The following is a 15,885-nucleotide window of genomic DNA, read 5'->3' as shown; positions in this document are numbered from 1 at the left end:
ACTAAGCAGTGGAGTCTTGAGAGCAGGAATTGTACTTTGTGAGCTAGTGGCATTAAAAGTTGTGAGCTACTAGTATTAAAGTTGTGAGCTACTGCATAAATTAGTTTGCTCTGGGGCCATTTTTCATGAGCTAAGACAAAAATGGGTGAACCAGAGGCTAAAAAAACCTGCAAACTAGCTCACACTAACTCAGCTTAGAGCAGGGGTGTCAAACTCAGTTATTATGAGGGCCAGATCTGACATAAATGAGATCTTGTTGGGGCGGGCCGGGCCATTTCAGGCCGGACCATGTGTGTACCTACTTAAGATTAGGTAGCAGAGGTCTAAATTTTTTAAAGGAAACAGACAAACACATTTTAAAAAAAAAACTTAAAACATGTTAGTCTTAAAGGTGCTTTCTTTGTATTTCTCCCATGGGATCCAGGGAACTGGACAAAGGAAATTCTGGCTTTTTCCCTCCCTTCCCAGGGGACCAAGAGAGGGAGGAGCCTCAAACAATGGAGAAAACTGAGGTTTTGCTCTGTAGCTCCTGTGTGATTGAGCAAGCCTTGCAAAGCAAGCTGAGATGCAGAAGGAAGCAAGAGTGAGGGAGAAGGAAGCAAAGAAGAGCCAGTTGCTTGGGGGCCTGATAGGAGCCCTCTGAGGGCCTGATCCGGCCCCTGGGCTGCATGTTTGACACCCCTGACTTAGAGGGAACACTGCTCCATAGATATTTCTGCTTCCAGGGCAACGCTGTGCATTGCACACAAAGGAAGAGATGGATTGGGCTCAGTCTGTCCTGTGTGTTTCTATTTATTGCTTAAATCAGTGGGGTTGCCCCCTTCTGACGGATCTCTGTGCTGCTTTTTTTTTTTTTTTGCTGTTGTCATCTATTCCAGCCACCTCTCAGGTGGACAAATATACTCCCTGGAGTGCCTAGATGATGAGAGTCTCTGCTGAGTTTATTAATACTTTATGGAAATGCAAATCCACCAATCTCATGGAGATTTCCCTTTTAATCATCTTCAGTCTCTAACCTTTCTAGTAAAAATAATAATAGAAAGCCCTCCTACCCTTTTCGGCATGCTTCGCCCCCGCCAACCACAAAATCTGTCTCTCCGCACGGGAAGGCAGCTGCATAAAAACGAGCTTGAGCATTGTAAGGGAACAACTTGGGGAGGGGAAAGTGTCCAACTTTCAGTTTATGTCATGCAAAGTGTAGGCTGAACGATGTAGGTTCCCATTCTGCTGCCTTTTATTCTGGAAAGCGTGCTTTGTTTATCAGCAGTTTTACCAGGTTCTTAAAGCCCTTCTTGTCGTGAAGCATTCTGTAAATGAGATCGTTCACTTGTTGTTGTTCACTCGCACAGTCGAGTCCAACTCTTTGTGACCCAATGGACCAAGTCACGCCAGGCCCTCCTGTCCTCCACCATCCTCCAAAGTCTGCTCAAATTCATGTTTGTTATATCAGTAACGCTGTCCAGCCATCTCATCTTTTGCCGTCCCCTTCTTCTTTGGCCTTCTGTCTTTCCCAGCATCAGGATTTTCTCCAGGGAGTGCTCCCTTCTCATTGGGTGGCCAAAGGATTTGAGCTTCAGCTTCAGCATCTGACCTTCCAGGGAACAGTCTGGGTTGATTTCCCTTAGGACTGACGGATTTGATCTTCTTGCAGTCCAAGGGACTCTCAAGAGTCTTCTCCAGCACCACAGCTCAAAAGCATCTATTCTTCTGCGCTCAGCCTTCCTTATGGTCCAGCTCTCCCAGCCATACATTACTATTCACTTATGCATGTGCAAAGTGTCACCAAGTTGCAGCCAAGTGGGAAGCAGAGGTGGTTTGCCATTAGCCATCCTCTGCAGAGTCTTCCTTGGTGGTCTCCCATCCAAGAACCAGCCCTGCTTACAGCAACCCAGCAAGGGGCTTTCAAGGCAAGGGAGAAGCAGAAGTGGTTTGCCATGGCTTTCCTCTGCAGAGCCTTCCTTGGTGGCCTCCCATCCAAGAACCAGTCCTGCTTACAGCAACCCAGCAAGGGGCTTTCTAGGCAAGAGAGAAGCAGAGGTGGTTGGCCATGGCCTTCCTCTGCAGAGCCTTCCTTGGTGGTCTCCCATCCAAGAACCAACCCTGCTTACAGCAACCCCAGAAAGAGGCTTCCAAGGCAAGGGAGAAGCAGAGGTGGTTGGCCATGGCCTTCCTCTGCAGAGTCTTCCTTGGTGGTCTCCCATCCAAGAACCAACCTTCCTTACAGCAACCCCAGTAAGGGGCTTTCAAGGCAAGGGAGAAGCAGAGGTGGCTTGCCATGGTTTTCCTCTGCAGAGCCTTGCTCGTTGGTCTCTCTTCAAAGCACAAACCTTGCTTAGCTTCCGAGATCTGACAAGAGTAGGTTCTTCCGGTTGAAAGTCTGTAAACAATTGTAACATTTGATGAGCCACTGGCCCAGAGGGTCCCGTAATCTTACAGGTAGATGGACGTTGATGTGAGATATTTCCACAAGCTGAGAATGTAGGGAGGGAAAGCTCATAGTAGCCACAGTGCTGTCCGAATCGGAGCTTGATTGCTAGCAGTAGTTTTCTAGGGCATGCAGTTTGTTGCAAGTGCCTTCGGAGAATTCTTTATCCGTGGTCTTCATTGCTACCTGTGTAAGCTTCGGCAAGTGTGAATGCAATGGTAGCTCAACTGGAATAATTAATCAAACAGCATCCATGGTGGCATGCTAATGGACCCATTAACACGCTCCATCTGAGAATGCATCCGAGGAGATGTAGATGGCTCAGTGGCCCCTCTGGGATCTCTAGGCAGAGTTTAATGATTGGAAAAAAGATTTCTTAAGATCAGCATTTGGCATTCCAGTATAGTTAGTGCGGGTTCCAAGGCTTTTTTTTTTTTGTTCAAAATGCAGGAACTCCACACACCCCTGATGTAGCCAATGCTCTGATGTAGCCAGTTAGCCCACACGCTCCTGATGTAGCCAATCCTCCAAGAGCTTACAGAGCTCTTAGTACAGGGCCTGCTGTAAGCTCCAGGAGGACTGGCTACATCAGAGGGCTGTGGCCTAATATGCAAAGGAATTCCTGCTACCAAAAAAGCCCTGATTAGGCCACACCCCCTGATGTAGCCAATCCTCCAAGAGCTTAGAGGGCTCTTCGTACAGGGCCAACTATAAGCTCCAGGAGGACTGGCTACATCAGAGGGGTGTGGCCTAATATGCAAAGGAATTCCTGCTACCAAAAAAGCCCTGATTAGGCCACACCCCCTGATGTAGCCAATCCTCCAAGAGCTTAGAGGGCTCTTTGTACAGGGCCAACTATAAGCTCCAGGAGGACTGGCTACATCAGAGGGGTGTGGCCTAATATGCAAAGGAATTCCTGCTACCAAAAAAGCCCTGATTAGGCCACACCCCCTGATGTAGCCAATCCTCCAAGAGCTTAGAGGGCTCTTCGTACAGGGCCAACTATAAGCTCCAGGAGGACTGGCTACATCAGAGGGGTGTGGCCTAATATGCAAAGAGTTCCTGCTACAAAAAAAAGCCCCGACAGGTTCTATTCAACTAGGTCTCACCCATTAGACCATTGGAGAAGGAAATCACTTTACAGCCCCCCTGCTCATGGATGTTTAGAAAGCCACCCCACCCACGAAAATGGACTTGGTGGGAAAAGTTCTGGAAACAGCAGAGCTGGACTTTCTATCTCAGCAGTTAGCTGGGAAATCTAAAGAAGAAGCAAGAAACTATTGGATGAAATTTTACGCCTGGTTAGACACTCAAGACTCTTAAGATTCTCTGGTGTGAACTTATTTCTTCTCTCCCCCCCCCCCCCCCTGTATTTTATATTATAAAATTACCTTTACTGGAATTGTCAAAACTATTAGATAATTTTAACAAAAGATTTATACTATAAAATTTTAAAATGGATGATGTTTAGTTTAGACAAAATAATACGGGACAATTTATGTAAAGAGAGTATTGTAGAATGAAGCTTGTATGCTCTGAAAGTATTTTTATGTAAAATAAGGCCGGAATGTATTGTGCTTTCTATTCCCCCTTGTACCCTACCCTTACTTTTTCTGAAACTAATAACACTTTTGAAAACTGAAGAAAGCCACCCCAAATCAAAGATGATGGAAGGGGGGGGGATCCTTGTAGCCTGGGGCGCCATGGGCCCAGGGCCAGCACTGGCTGCTAGAGTAGGCAATGTAGAACGAGAAAGACCAGCAGACTAGCTGGGCATAAGGCAGCTGTATAGGTTCCTATAGATACAGACAAAGGCTTCAGATTGGAGGCAGAACAACTAGCTCTAAATCCCATTAACTAAGAAGTGTCTCCAACCGCTACACAACGGGACACGTCACATCTGCAGGTAGAGTACTTTACGTGATTGGATTTCTGTTTTCCCCTTATCTTTCGGTTCTTGGGCCATAAAATCTTAACATCAATTCTGATGTCCAAAATAAGATGTTTTTTTGGAAAGATGATATAGTTTGGGGTTTTTTTGAGAGCCAGTTTGGTGTAGCGGTTAAGCGTGCGGACTCTTATCTGGGGAGAACCGGGTTTGATTCCCCACTTTTCCAGTTGCACCTGCTGGAATGACCTTGGGTCAGCCGTAGCTATCGCAGGAGTTGTCCCGGAAAGGGCAGCTTCTGTCAGAGCTCTCTCTCAGCCCCACCCACCTGTTGTGGGGGAGGAAGATAAAGGAGATTGTGAGCCGCTCTGGGACTCCGAGCTTCGGAGTGGAGGGTGAGATATAAATCCAATATCGTCTTCTTTTTCTTCTTCTTGATTGCATACCTAGGATTCCAGGCTCAGGCCCTGCTATCTCCAGTTACAGGTAGCAGCAAATGTTGGGACCACCTTTCCTAAACTGAAACCCTGGTGACATGCAATGAATGCCCTGGCCTGGATAGCCCAGGATAGCCGGATCATAGATCTCAGAAGTCAAGAAGGGTCAGTCCTGGCTGGTAGTTGGGTGGGTGGCCCCCGAGGAAGTCCAGGATAGCTATGCAGTAACAGGCAATGGCAAACTGCCCATGAGCATCTTTTGCCCTCACCCGGGTGACTTGAGCTAGCCTGATCTTGTCAAATCTCAGAAGCTAACCCTGGTTTGTACTTGGAGGGGCAGCCACCGAGGAAGTCCAGGGTTGCGATGAAGAGGCAGGCAAGGGCAAGCCACCTCTGTTCATCTCTCGTTTTGAAAACTCTACAGCGGGGGTGTCAAACAAGTGACCCGGGACCCAAATCAGGCCCTCGGAGGGCTGCTATCAGGCCCCAGAGCAACTGGCTGTCATCTACTTCCTTCTCCCTCTCTGTTGCTTCCTTCTGAATAACAGCTTGTTTTGCCAGGCTTGCTCAATCACACAGGAGCTACAGAGCACAACTTCTATTTTATTCATTGACTGAGGCTCCTCCCTTGAGGAGGAAGGGGGGGAGGGAGAGCTTGTTTTTCTAGGCTCTCTCAGTTGCACAGCAGAGCTACTGAGCCAAGCCTCTCTTCCTTCTATTGGCTGAGTCTCCTTCCCCTCCTGGGACCCTGAGGAAGGAAGGAAAGAGCCAGAGCTTCCTTTGCTCAGTTTCCTGGATTGCATGGGAGAGATACAAAGAAAGCACCTTTAAGACCAACGAGTGCTGATGTTTTAAGCATTTTTTTAAAATCTTGACTTGTGTTTGTGTCCTTTATAAAGTTTATATCTCTGCTACCTAATCTTAAAAGGTACGCACCCAGCCTGGCCCGATATGGCTCGGCCCAACAAAGTCTCATTTATTTCTCATCCGGCCCTCATAAGAAATGAGTTTGACACCCCTGCCCTACAGGGTCACCATGATTTAACTGCAACGTGGTGGCACCACTGAGCAATGAATGTCTTCTGGATACCTTCATAAACCACGAGTACACAATTGTAGAATTGCGGCTTGATGACTAAGATCAATGAATAGTTTGACCGGTCTCTGAAATGTCTTAGCATATGGCCAGAAATCATGCTGAATTTCCCCCCTTTCCCCCCCCCCCCTGTAGGACACAGAGGTCCTTAACACAGCCATTCTGACGGGGAAGACAGTGTCTGTTCCTGTAAAAGTGGTCGCTGTAGAAGAAGATGGGTCAGTGAGGGATGTATCCGTGTCCGCGGACTGCAGATCGGCTGATGAAGACGTTCTAAAGGTAAGGCGGTTATGGCAAAATTCTGAAGAACTCCAGGATTGCCTTTGTGGCCCAAACAAGTCTCCGTTTCTGATTTCACCCATAGTTGCAGCTTGGCCTTCTCCTGCTGTTTTCTCTCATCCTCAAAGATTCAGAAAGAATATTATTTCTGTACACGAGGGTTTGTATTAGCCGTCATGGCTAATACCCGTTGATAGAGAGCTTTCCTTTGTGAATTTGTCTAAAGCCTTACGTTGAAATCTGCTTAGGAACGAAGAACCTTCTTACTATTTCTACAGCCTCTGGGAAGGGGAATTTCCTCCTGAATTTCTCAGCGCTAATCACCTCTTCTTTTTAAAGCGTTGATGACCTGACACAGCTGTTTTGGCTGCTACCCGTGGATATCCGTTTGATTGTCTAAGACTTGCAACTTTGTATTTTTAACTCATCAGTCTAACCTCCTTTCCCAGGGTGGATAATTCTTCAAAGGGTTCAGGCGCTTTGTCAGGGAATCATTAACAGGATCTTTAACGGGCAGGGAAATATTAGGCACGGCCTCTTAAGACGTTCTGAAAGAGATGGCTCTGGTTTTTTCACCAGACCTTGAAATTCTCCTCCTTTTCTTACTTTTTTAAAAAGATGTTGAATGAGTTCATTTATCGACTGCAGTCAAACTCCTGGAGAGGAAAGGAGGTCCGGCGGGTTCAGCAAATGTTTTTTTTTTTTTTTGTGGCTTCGTTCTTCTGCTGATGAGACACGAAAAATCTACTTTTTGAAAACGGTAGACTGAAATGACTCAAAGGAGCTTTGGAGGGCAGAAGCGATGGGGTGGTTGCTCCTCCCAGGTTCCCTGATACGATCAGAACATTGAGATCAGGAGGGAAGGGCTGGTTTCCTATTTGAACACTGGCAAACACATGAAGCTGTGTTCTCCTGAATCAGATCCCGGGTCCATCACAGACAGTATTATCTGCTCAGACTGGCAGCAGCTCTCCAGGGTCTTTGACTGAGGTCTTTCACAGAGGTCTCTTTTTTTTTTTGCCATCTTCTGGGCATGGAACAGATGCCATTGAGGGTGTGGGGAGGGAGGTACTTGTGAATTTCCTGCATTGTGCAGGGGGGCTGGATTAGGTGACCCTGGAAGTACCTCCCAGCAATGATTCTATGATCACGTCCTACCTGGTCTTTTCAACTGGAGATGCTGAGGCTTGAGCTTGGGACCTCCTGCATGCCAAGCAGATGCTCTGCCAGTGAGCCTTGGCACTTCCTACACTACTACTCAGACTGACAGTGTGCCTCCGGGGTCTTAGGCTAAAGTCTTTCCCATCATCCTTTTAACTGGGAGTGAGCAGTGAAGTAGCTAAGTTTGCAGATGACGCTAAATTGTTCAGGGTTGTGAGAACCAGAGAGGATTGTGAGGCACTCCGAAGGGATCTGTCGAGGCTGGGCGAGTGGGTGTCAACGTGGCAAATGAGGTTCAGTGTGGCCAAGTGCAAAGTAATGCACATTGGGGCCAAAAATTCTAATTATAAATGCAAGTTGATGGGGTGTGAACTGGCGGAGACTGATCAGGAGAGAGATCTTGGGGTCGTGGTAGATAACTCTCTGAAAATGTCGAGACAGTGTGGACTGCAATAAAAAAGCCAACACAATGCTGGGGATTATTAGGAAGGGAATGGAAAACAAATCAGCCAGTACCATAATGCCTCTGTATAAATTGATGGTGTGGCCTCATTTGGAGTACCATGTACAATTCTGGTCACTACACCTCAAAAAAGTATTTATAACATTAGAAAAAGTGCAGAAAAGGGTAACTCGAATGATTAAAGGGTCGGAACACTTTCCCTATGAAGAAAGGTCAAAACGCTTGGGACTTTTTAGCTTGGAGAAATGTTGACTGAGGGGTGACATAATTGAGGTTTACAAGATTATGCATGGGATAGAGAAAGTAAAGAAAGAAGTGCTTTTCTCCCTTTCTCATGGTACAAGAACTTGTGGACACTCAATGAAATTGCTGAGCAGTCATATTAGAACAGATAAAAAGAAGTACTTCTTCACCCAAAGGGTGATTAACACATGGAATTCACTGCCACAGGAGGTGATGGCAGTTACAAGCATAGACGACTTCAAAAGGGGATTGCATAAACCTATGGAGCAGAGGTCCATCTGGCTATTAGCCACAAGGTATAGATTTTGTATTCTTGATGCTTGGGTGGGGCACCAGTGGGAGCGCTTCTCGTGTCCTGGCCCCTCTGATGGACCTCCTGATGGCACCTGGGTTTTTGCCACTGTGTGCCAGACGGTTGGACTGGATGGGCCATTGGCCTGATCCAACTTGGCTTCTCTGATGTTCTTATGTTTAACTGGGGAAGCCAGGGATTGTACCCGGGTCCCTTCTGCATGCCAAGCAGATGCTCTCCCCTCATTTGCAGAATGGGCACAGGGAGGTGTCCACAAATCCAGGGGACAGACTGAAAGGCCAAACAGGGAGAAGGAGGGGATTGGCTGCCTGGAAAAGGCTAGCGGAGTGACACAGTGGACTAAAGTTCAAATTGGCTTATGAATAAAACCAGCCGACAAATGCAAATTTAGCAGCGTGGCTTACCTCCCTGTCGTTTATATTCATCCTCAAGAAATCCCCTATTGATTTTCCTTCTCCAGCTTTGGTCTTTCTCTTCCCAGCCCTGCATGGGCGGCATGCCGTAATCAGCTTCGTCAGGCCGGGCATGTATAATTGCCTAATTTCGTGCTTCTTTACCCCATTAATTCCGTCCCTTGTTGTTCCTTTCTAATTACGGAGATGTGTCATGTCCCCTTGCCCACGACGAGAGCCGTGTGGCTTTCCTTAACCTTTCGTGCTTGCTTAGTAGATTTTGATTAAGCAGATGAAGTCAGGCGGCTCCGGGGACAGGCCTTGAGTTGGTTCTTCTCCCCCCCCCCCCCCCCGAATCTGGCCTTTCCAGGAAGGCATGGGAAGGCATAGGCCTCCTGCCTGGAAACGCTGACATTCTCCACTCACTGTTAGTTCACCTCTTGGAAGAAAGGTCTGGTTATTGGCTCTGAACCCAGCCAGCGGAAGAGGCCTAGAGTCTCTTTTATTTATTAACTGCTCCCAAATGCCCATAGTTTTGACAAATACCAAAGGGGTAGCCGAGCGGGATTGCTGCACCGAAACAATAAAGCATCTGGCGCACCTTGAAATCCGACACATTGATTGCCAATGAGGCTTTCACAAAATGAAGCCTGTTTCTTCGGCCGCACAGAGCGTTACTTTCAGTTAACAGAAGTAGATATCCGTGGGCATAAATATGAAGTTTGAACAGTTTTGCTGGATCGGACCAAGAAATTTTGTAGGCCGCTGGTTGTTAGGGGAAGAGGTCTCAGAGGGGCAGACTAGACCAGAGTTCTCAGCCTTTTTGAGCCTGCGGGTATGCACAGGAACGCAGTTCCAACTGGCTTGGCATCAGGGTGTGTGGCTTAACATGCAAATGAGTTCCTGCTGGGCTTTTTCAATAAAAAATGTCCTGATCGTATATCTTTCCCCACCCCTTGACAGGGTCAGGCTGGGTCCAAGGAGCTTTTCCTGAAGGCTCCATGTTTCTTCCTGAAGTCCTTCTAGTACTTAATGCCTCCAAATTTGCTATTCTCTGCTGGAAGGGTGGAGGAGGAGCATCCCATTGTCTCTTGCTAGACCTATTAAGCATTCCTAAAAAGATGGCTGAGAACATAAGAGCATAAGAGAAGCCATGTTGGATCAGGCCAATGGCCCATCCAGTCCAACACTCTGTGTCACATAAGAACATAAGAGAAGCCATGTTGGATCAGGCCAGTGGCCCATCCAGTCCAACACTCTGTGTCACATAAGAACATAAGAGAAGCCATGTTGGATCAGGCTGATGGCCCATCCAGTCCAACACTCTGTGTCACATAAGAACATAAGAGAAGCCATGTTGGATCAGGCCGATGGCCCATCCAGTCCAACACTCTGTGTCACATAAGAACATAAGAGAAGCCATGTTGGATCAGGCCAATGGCCCATCCAGTCCAGCACTCTGACACAGCATAGTGGGTGCTGCCACGAAATGGTGGCTGCAGGAGGCAGAGCCAGACACAAAATGGCTGCTGAGGCTTACTTACAATCGCACAGTAAAGAGGTTTGTGCTGTGGTGGCAACTGCTGTTGAAGCAATTCTTCTTCTTCTAAATCTGTACTGCTAATCAAGTCTCTGCTGAAGTTTGCTGGGCTGAAGCCCCCCCCTGGGCCTGCCCACTTCAAAAACACTTGGTGGGTGCCACATTTCCAATAGGCACCATGTCCTCTTCTGTGTCCTATGCCTTGTTGTGGTGCTGAATCTTATTAATAACACCATCACTTCTTCTTGGGTCAAAAACGGCTGTATTTTTGTGAAATGTGCCCTTTCTGCCGGTGATGCGCTTATTTTCATTTTATTGCTTTATTGTTCTGGTTTTGATTGTATTGTTTTGAATCTGAATTGTAGGTTTTTATCGTTTGATTTATGTTGTGATCCTCCCTGAGCTCATTATATAAGCCTAATAAATAAATAAATAAATAAAACTAAATCAATAGTCTCTAAAACTCTCTATGGACTCTAACATAGTCCCTAAAAACTCTCTAAAATAGTCTCTAAAACTCTCTGAAACAATCTCTAAAGCTAAATAAATAAATAAAGGGGAGAACCCTACCTTAAACAAACTAATACCTCTGCCCCCATCTTGGTTGCTTCCAGTGAGTTTGCTTGGTTGCTTTCAGTCAGTAAGCCGAGTTAGTGTGAGCCAGCTCACAGGGTTTTTTTTAGCCTCTGGCTCACACATTGTCATCTTAGCTCAGGAGAAATGGCCCCAGGGCAGACTGATTTATGCAGCAGCTCACCGATATAATGCCAGTCACTCCCAAAGTAGAATTTTTGCTCACGAGACTCCACAGCTTAGAGAGAACATTGGTCGCTGCCCTTCCATATGGGCTCTTATTCACCCGCAAAAGGCAGACGTTTGAAAGATCTTCTCCCATTTCTTCATGAAAGGTTCTGTTCACCTTGAAGTATCTGGAAGCCATGCATCACTTCAAAGCCATTGTTCAGGCCAGTCTACGACTTACAAAAAAAAAGAAGGTCCTTCCAGTACTAATGTAGTCCGTTTTTCCGAAGAATCCACACCTGTGATCTTTTTTTTATTGGATTGATCTCTTCGCATTGATCTTTTTTTAATTCCAGAAGAGGCAGATGGATATTTCCCAATCTTTTTTGGGGGAGGGAGGGGGGGAAATCTCTAAATCAGCTTTGCCCCCCTCCCCTCCCCCCGCTCCGTGAGGTTTAATCAGGTTTCTCTAAACATCGCTGTCAGCGAATGCATTTGTGGTTTTAATTTACCCGCACCTGCCTTTTGGCAACGCGTTCCGAGAGATGTTCCCCAGAGAATTATAATTGACACTGAAGACAGAGATGATGAGTTTGACACGCCGCTGTCGCTGAAGTGCTGGCAGTTAATTTATTTGACATAAAAGCTCCTGCCGTTGAAAGATCTCCGCTATCTTCTCCCTCGAGTGGAAAAGGTTGTGGGTATTTTATGTGGTTGTTAGTCCCCCCCCCCCCACTTTAAATCGGCAACTGGAAATCTGAATGAAAGTGTTCTCTCCTAGGGTTGCCAACCCCCCAGGTGGTAGCTGGAGATGTCCCAGGATTTCAACTGATCTTCAGGTGACAGAGACCAGCTCCCCTAGAGAAAAATGACCACTTTGGATTGCATGCTTATTACAGTGGTTATCCATGGCGTTGTAGCCCACTGAAGACCCTCCCCTCCCCAAACCCTGCCCTTCACAGGCTCTACCCCCCCAAATCTCCACATACTTCCCAACCCAGAGCTAGCAACTCTAGTCCCCTCCCCACTTCCCCAAATGAAGCCCCAGTAAATGTTTTGAATTGAAAAGTGGGCATCTTCTCCCCCCCTGCTCCACCCAACGGATGCAAGGGTTAAGAGAGAGCCAGTTTGGTGGAGTAGTTAAGTGCACAGACTCTTACGTGGGAGAACCAGGTTTGATTTCCCCACTCCTCCACATGCACCTGCTGATGTGATCTTGAGTGAGTCACAAGTTCTCGCAGAGCTGTTCATCTCCAGGGCAGTTTCTGTCAGAGCTCTCTCAGCCCCACCCACCTCACAGGGTGTCTGTTGTGGGGGAGGAAGGGAAAGGAGATTGTGAGCCGCTTTGAGGCTCCGAGTGGAGGGTGGGATACAAATCCAATATCTTCCTCTTCTTCTTCTTCTTCTTCTTCTTCTTCTTCTTCTTCTTCTTCTTCTTCTTCTTCTTCTTCTTCTTCTTCTTCTTCTTCTTCTTCTTCTTCTTCTTCTTCTTCTTCTTCTTCTCCTTCTCCTTCTTCTCCTCCTTCTCCTTCCTGAGTGGTACAGTGCCACTGGCTTTTCATGCCTTCACCTGCTTGTGGAGTTCTGCTACCCCTTGCTGCCTGACTGCTCTTCTCAGCAAGCAGCTGTTTAAATAGACAAGTAACTCAGTCACAAATCCTCTGAATCAGTCACAAATAGATGCTATGTTATGCTAGCACCCTACCCTTTGGTGTTTGTCTGCATCAGCCCTAATGACGCTAATGGTTGGCGATGGGTTTGAATCAGCAGTGTCTCTGCACATTCGCAGCTTTGTGACAAACTTGACGCAAATCTGTTTGGCAGGCCTTTGCCACTATTCAAGACAAGCAGAACAGTCTGGGATGAGCTCACATCCGACTGACACCTTTGAACACGATAAGTTTGATGGTGGGATAGATTGGTAACAAAATTGGTGTCATTGTCTATTCTGACTAACTGTGCCTTTCCAGGATCTCTGGAGGGTTGAGGCCTTTCCCATCACCTACTGCCTGACCTAGTTGGCCCAGACTCACCGGACATTGGAAGATGAGCAGGGTTGTCCATAGGGGTGAAATTCTAGCAGGAACTCCTTTGCATATTAGGCCACACACCCCTCATGTAGCCAATCCTCCAGGAGCTTACACAAAAGAGTCTTGTAAGCTCTCGGAGGATTGGCTACATCAGGGGTGTGTGGCCTAATATGCAAAGGAGCTCCTGCTAGAATTCCTTGTGAGCTCTTGGAGGATTGGCTACATCAGGGGTGTGTGGCCTAATATGCAAAGGAGCTCCTGCTAGAATTCCACCCCTGGTTGGCCCTGGTTAGTACTTGGATGGGAGACCACCAAGGAATTTCAGGGTTGCCACGCAGAGGAACACAATGGCAAACCACCTCTGTTTCTCTCTTGCCTTCGAAAACCTACGGGGTCACCATAAGTCAGCAGTGACTGGACAGCACTTTCTACCACCACTACCTGATTCTTTTAACTGGAGACAACCAGTGCCTGATCATTTTAACTTTCACCCCCCCACCCCCCAATACTAGAACTTGAGGGCATCCAATGAAGCTGATGGGCAGTAGATTGAACATACATATGAACATTCGAACATACGAAGCTGCCTTATACTGAATCAGACCTTTGGTCCATCAAAGAGTATTGTCTTCTCAGACTGGCAGCGGCTCTCCAGGGTCTCAAGCTGAGGTTTTTCACACCTATTTGCCTGGACCTTTTTTTGGAGATGCCAGGGATTGAACCTGGGACCTTCTGCTTCCCAAGCAGATGCTCTACCACTGAGCCACTGTCCCTCCCTTTCAGGACGGATTAAAATAATTGCTTCTTTACACAGCGAGTGATTAAAATGTGGGATTCTCAGTCAGAGGGTGTAGAGGTGGCCATAAGGACAGACGGCTTTAAAAGGGAATTAGGTTCATGGAGGGCAGATCTATCAGTGGCTACTAGCCCCGATGACTGAGGGGAGCCTCCGCGTTCAGAGGCAGTCAACCTCTGAATCCCAGTGCCGAGAGGCAACATCAAGAGGTCTCGACCTCTGTGCCTTGTAGTTGCCATCAAGAGGAACAGGCTGACCACTGTGTGAGACAGGATGCTGGACTAGATGGGACACCCAGAGGTCTGATTCAGCAGGGCTCTTACGTTCTTTGGATTCAGGGAGGAATGATAGAATCACAGAGTTGGAAGGGACCTCCAGGGTCATCTAGTCCAACCCCCTGCACAATGCAGGAATTTCACAGATACCTCCCCCTAAATTCACAGGATCCTCACTGCGGCCATCTAGCCTCAGTTTAAAAACCTCTCAGGAAGGAGAGCCCACCTCCCGAGGAAGCCTGTTCCACTGAGGAACCGCTCTAATGGTCAGGAAGTTCTTCCTAATGTTGAGCCGGAAACTCTTTTGATTTAATTTCAACCCATTGGTTCTGGTCCTGCCTTCTGGGGCCACAGAAAACAATCCCACACCATCCTCTATAAGACAGCCCTTCAAGTACTTGAAGATGGTGATCATATCACCTCTCAGCCGCCACCTCTCCAGGCTAAACATCCTCAGCTCCTTCAACCTTTCCTCATAGGACAGGTCTATCAGTGGCTACTAGCCATTGGGGAACCTCTGTGTTCAGAGGCAGTTAGCGTCTGAATCTCAGTGCCAGGAGGCAACATCAGGAGAAGGTCTTGGCTTCTGTACCATATTGTTGGCCATTGAGAGGAACTGGTTGAGTTCCATGTGAGGCAGGATGCTGGATTAGATAGACCACTCGTCTGATCCAGCAGGGCTCTTCTTCTGTTCTTATGAGATGCCAGGGATTGAACCTGGAGCCTTTTGTTTGTAAAACAGTTGTTCTACCACTGAGCTGTGGCCCCTTTCTATGTGCTGGGGTGTGTGCATACGAGAGAGAGAGAGAAGAGTCAAGAGCTAAATGTCAGAAAACCAATACTCTCTAATGACTCTAAAGAGAAGGGAATTATTTTTGAATGGGGGAATAATGAGAGATTCAAGAGCATTCTCACGTTGGGAAACTAGGCTTCTTGAGTGAATGGAAGCTCTAATGAAGAGGATGTTCACATTTCTTTGAGTCTTATTGATCTCTTTGTTTGAGTCAGGGAGACTCAGACCTGTGCAGAATTTATTAACTTCATCTGAGCTCCGTGGAGTATCTTGTGGTATCCAAAGGGCTTGACCTGTGTGGGATTTTTGCTTCTCCCTCAACAGTAGACGGTCCCATCTCACAAATGTGATTTGCCTGGGTGCATAGAAGTGAGAGAAATTGCTTTGAGACACGCCCAAAACCCCCAAAATTCTATTTGGCGCACCATCTCTTGTCCAAGATTTTTTTTTACAAGAATATAAGAACATCAGAAGAGCCCTGCTGGATCAGACCGGTAGTCCATCTAGGACTGAATCCTGTCTCACATGGTGGCCAGCCAGTTGTTGGACAAGAAGGGGTTAGTCCAGCATCCTGTCTCACACAGGAGGGACGGTGGCTCAAGGGGAGGGACGGTGGCTCAAGGGGAGGGATGGTGGCTCAGTGGTAGAGCATCTGCTTGGGAAGCAGAAGGTCCCAGGTTCAATCCCTGGCATCTCCAAAAAAGGGTCCAGGCAAATAGGTGTGAAAAACCTCAGCTTGAGACCCTGGAGAGCCGCTGCCAGTCTGAGAAGACAATACTGACTTTGATGGACCAAAGTTCTGATTCAGTATAAGGCACCTTCATATGTTCATATGTTCATGTCCACACAGTGGCCAAACAGTTCTTGGAAGGACAACAATGGAGCATAGAAGAAGAAGAAGATATTGGATTTGTATCCCGCCCTCCACTCCAAAGAGTCTCAGAGCGGCTCACAATCTCCTTTCCCTTCCTCCCCCACAACAGACACCCTGTGAGGTAGATGAAGATATTGGA

At 47.3% G+C, this 15,885-nt stretch overlaps 1 protein-coding gene across 1 annotated transcript in view; it reads left to right on the top strand.

Moving 5' to 3' along the window:
- TMEM132B (transmembrane protein 132B) overlaps window positions 1–15,885 on the top strand; it is a 384,514-nt gene that overhangs the window by 304,448 nt on the left and 64,181 nt on the right. Inside the window, exon 5 of the mRNA XM_060249159.1 lies at window positions 5,982–6,125. Within this exon, the coding sequence (XP_060105142.1) occupies window positions 5,982–6,125 (144 nt within the window). The remainder of the gene's footprint in view (window positions 1–5,981; window positions 6,126–15,885) is intronic.

The sequence above is a fragment of the Heteronotia binoei genome, chromosome 11, assembly GCF_032191835.1.
Source record: "Heteronotia binoei isolate CCM8104 ecotype False Entrance Well chromosome 11, APGP_CSIRO_Hbin_v1, whole genome shotgun sequence".
Classification (NCBI taxonomy): Eukaryota; Metazoa; Chordata; class Lepidosauria; order Squamata; family Gekkonidae; genus Heteronotia; species Heteronotia binoei.
The sequence above is the reverse complement of the archived record's forward strand: the minus strand, read 5'-3'. Positions and strand labels throughout refer to the sequence as shown.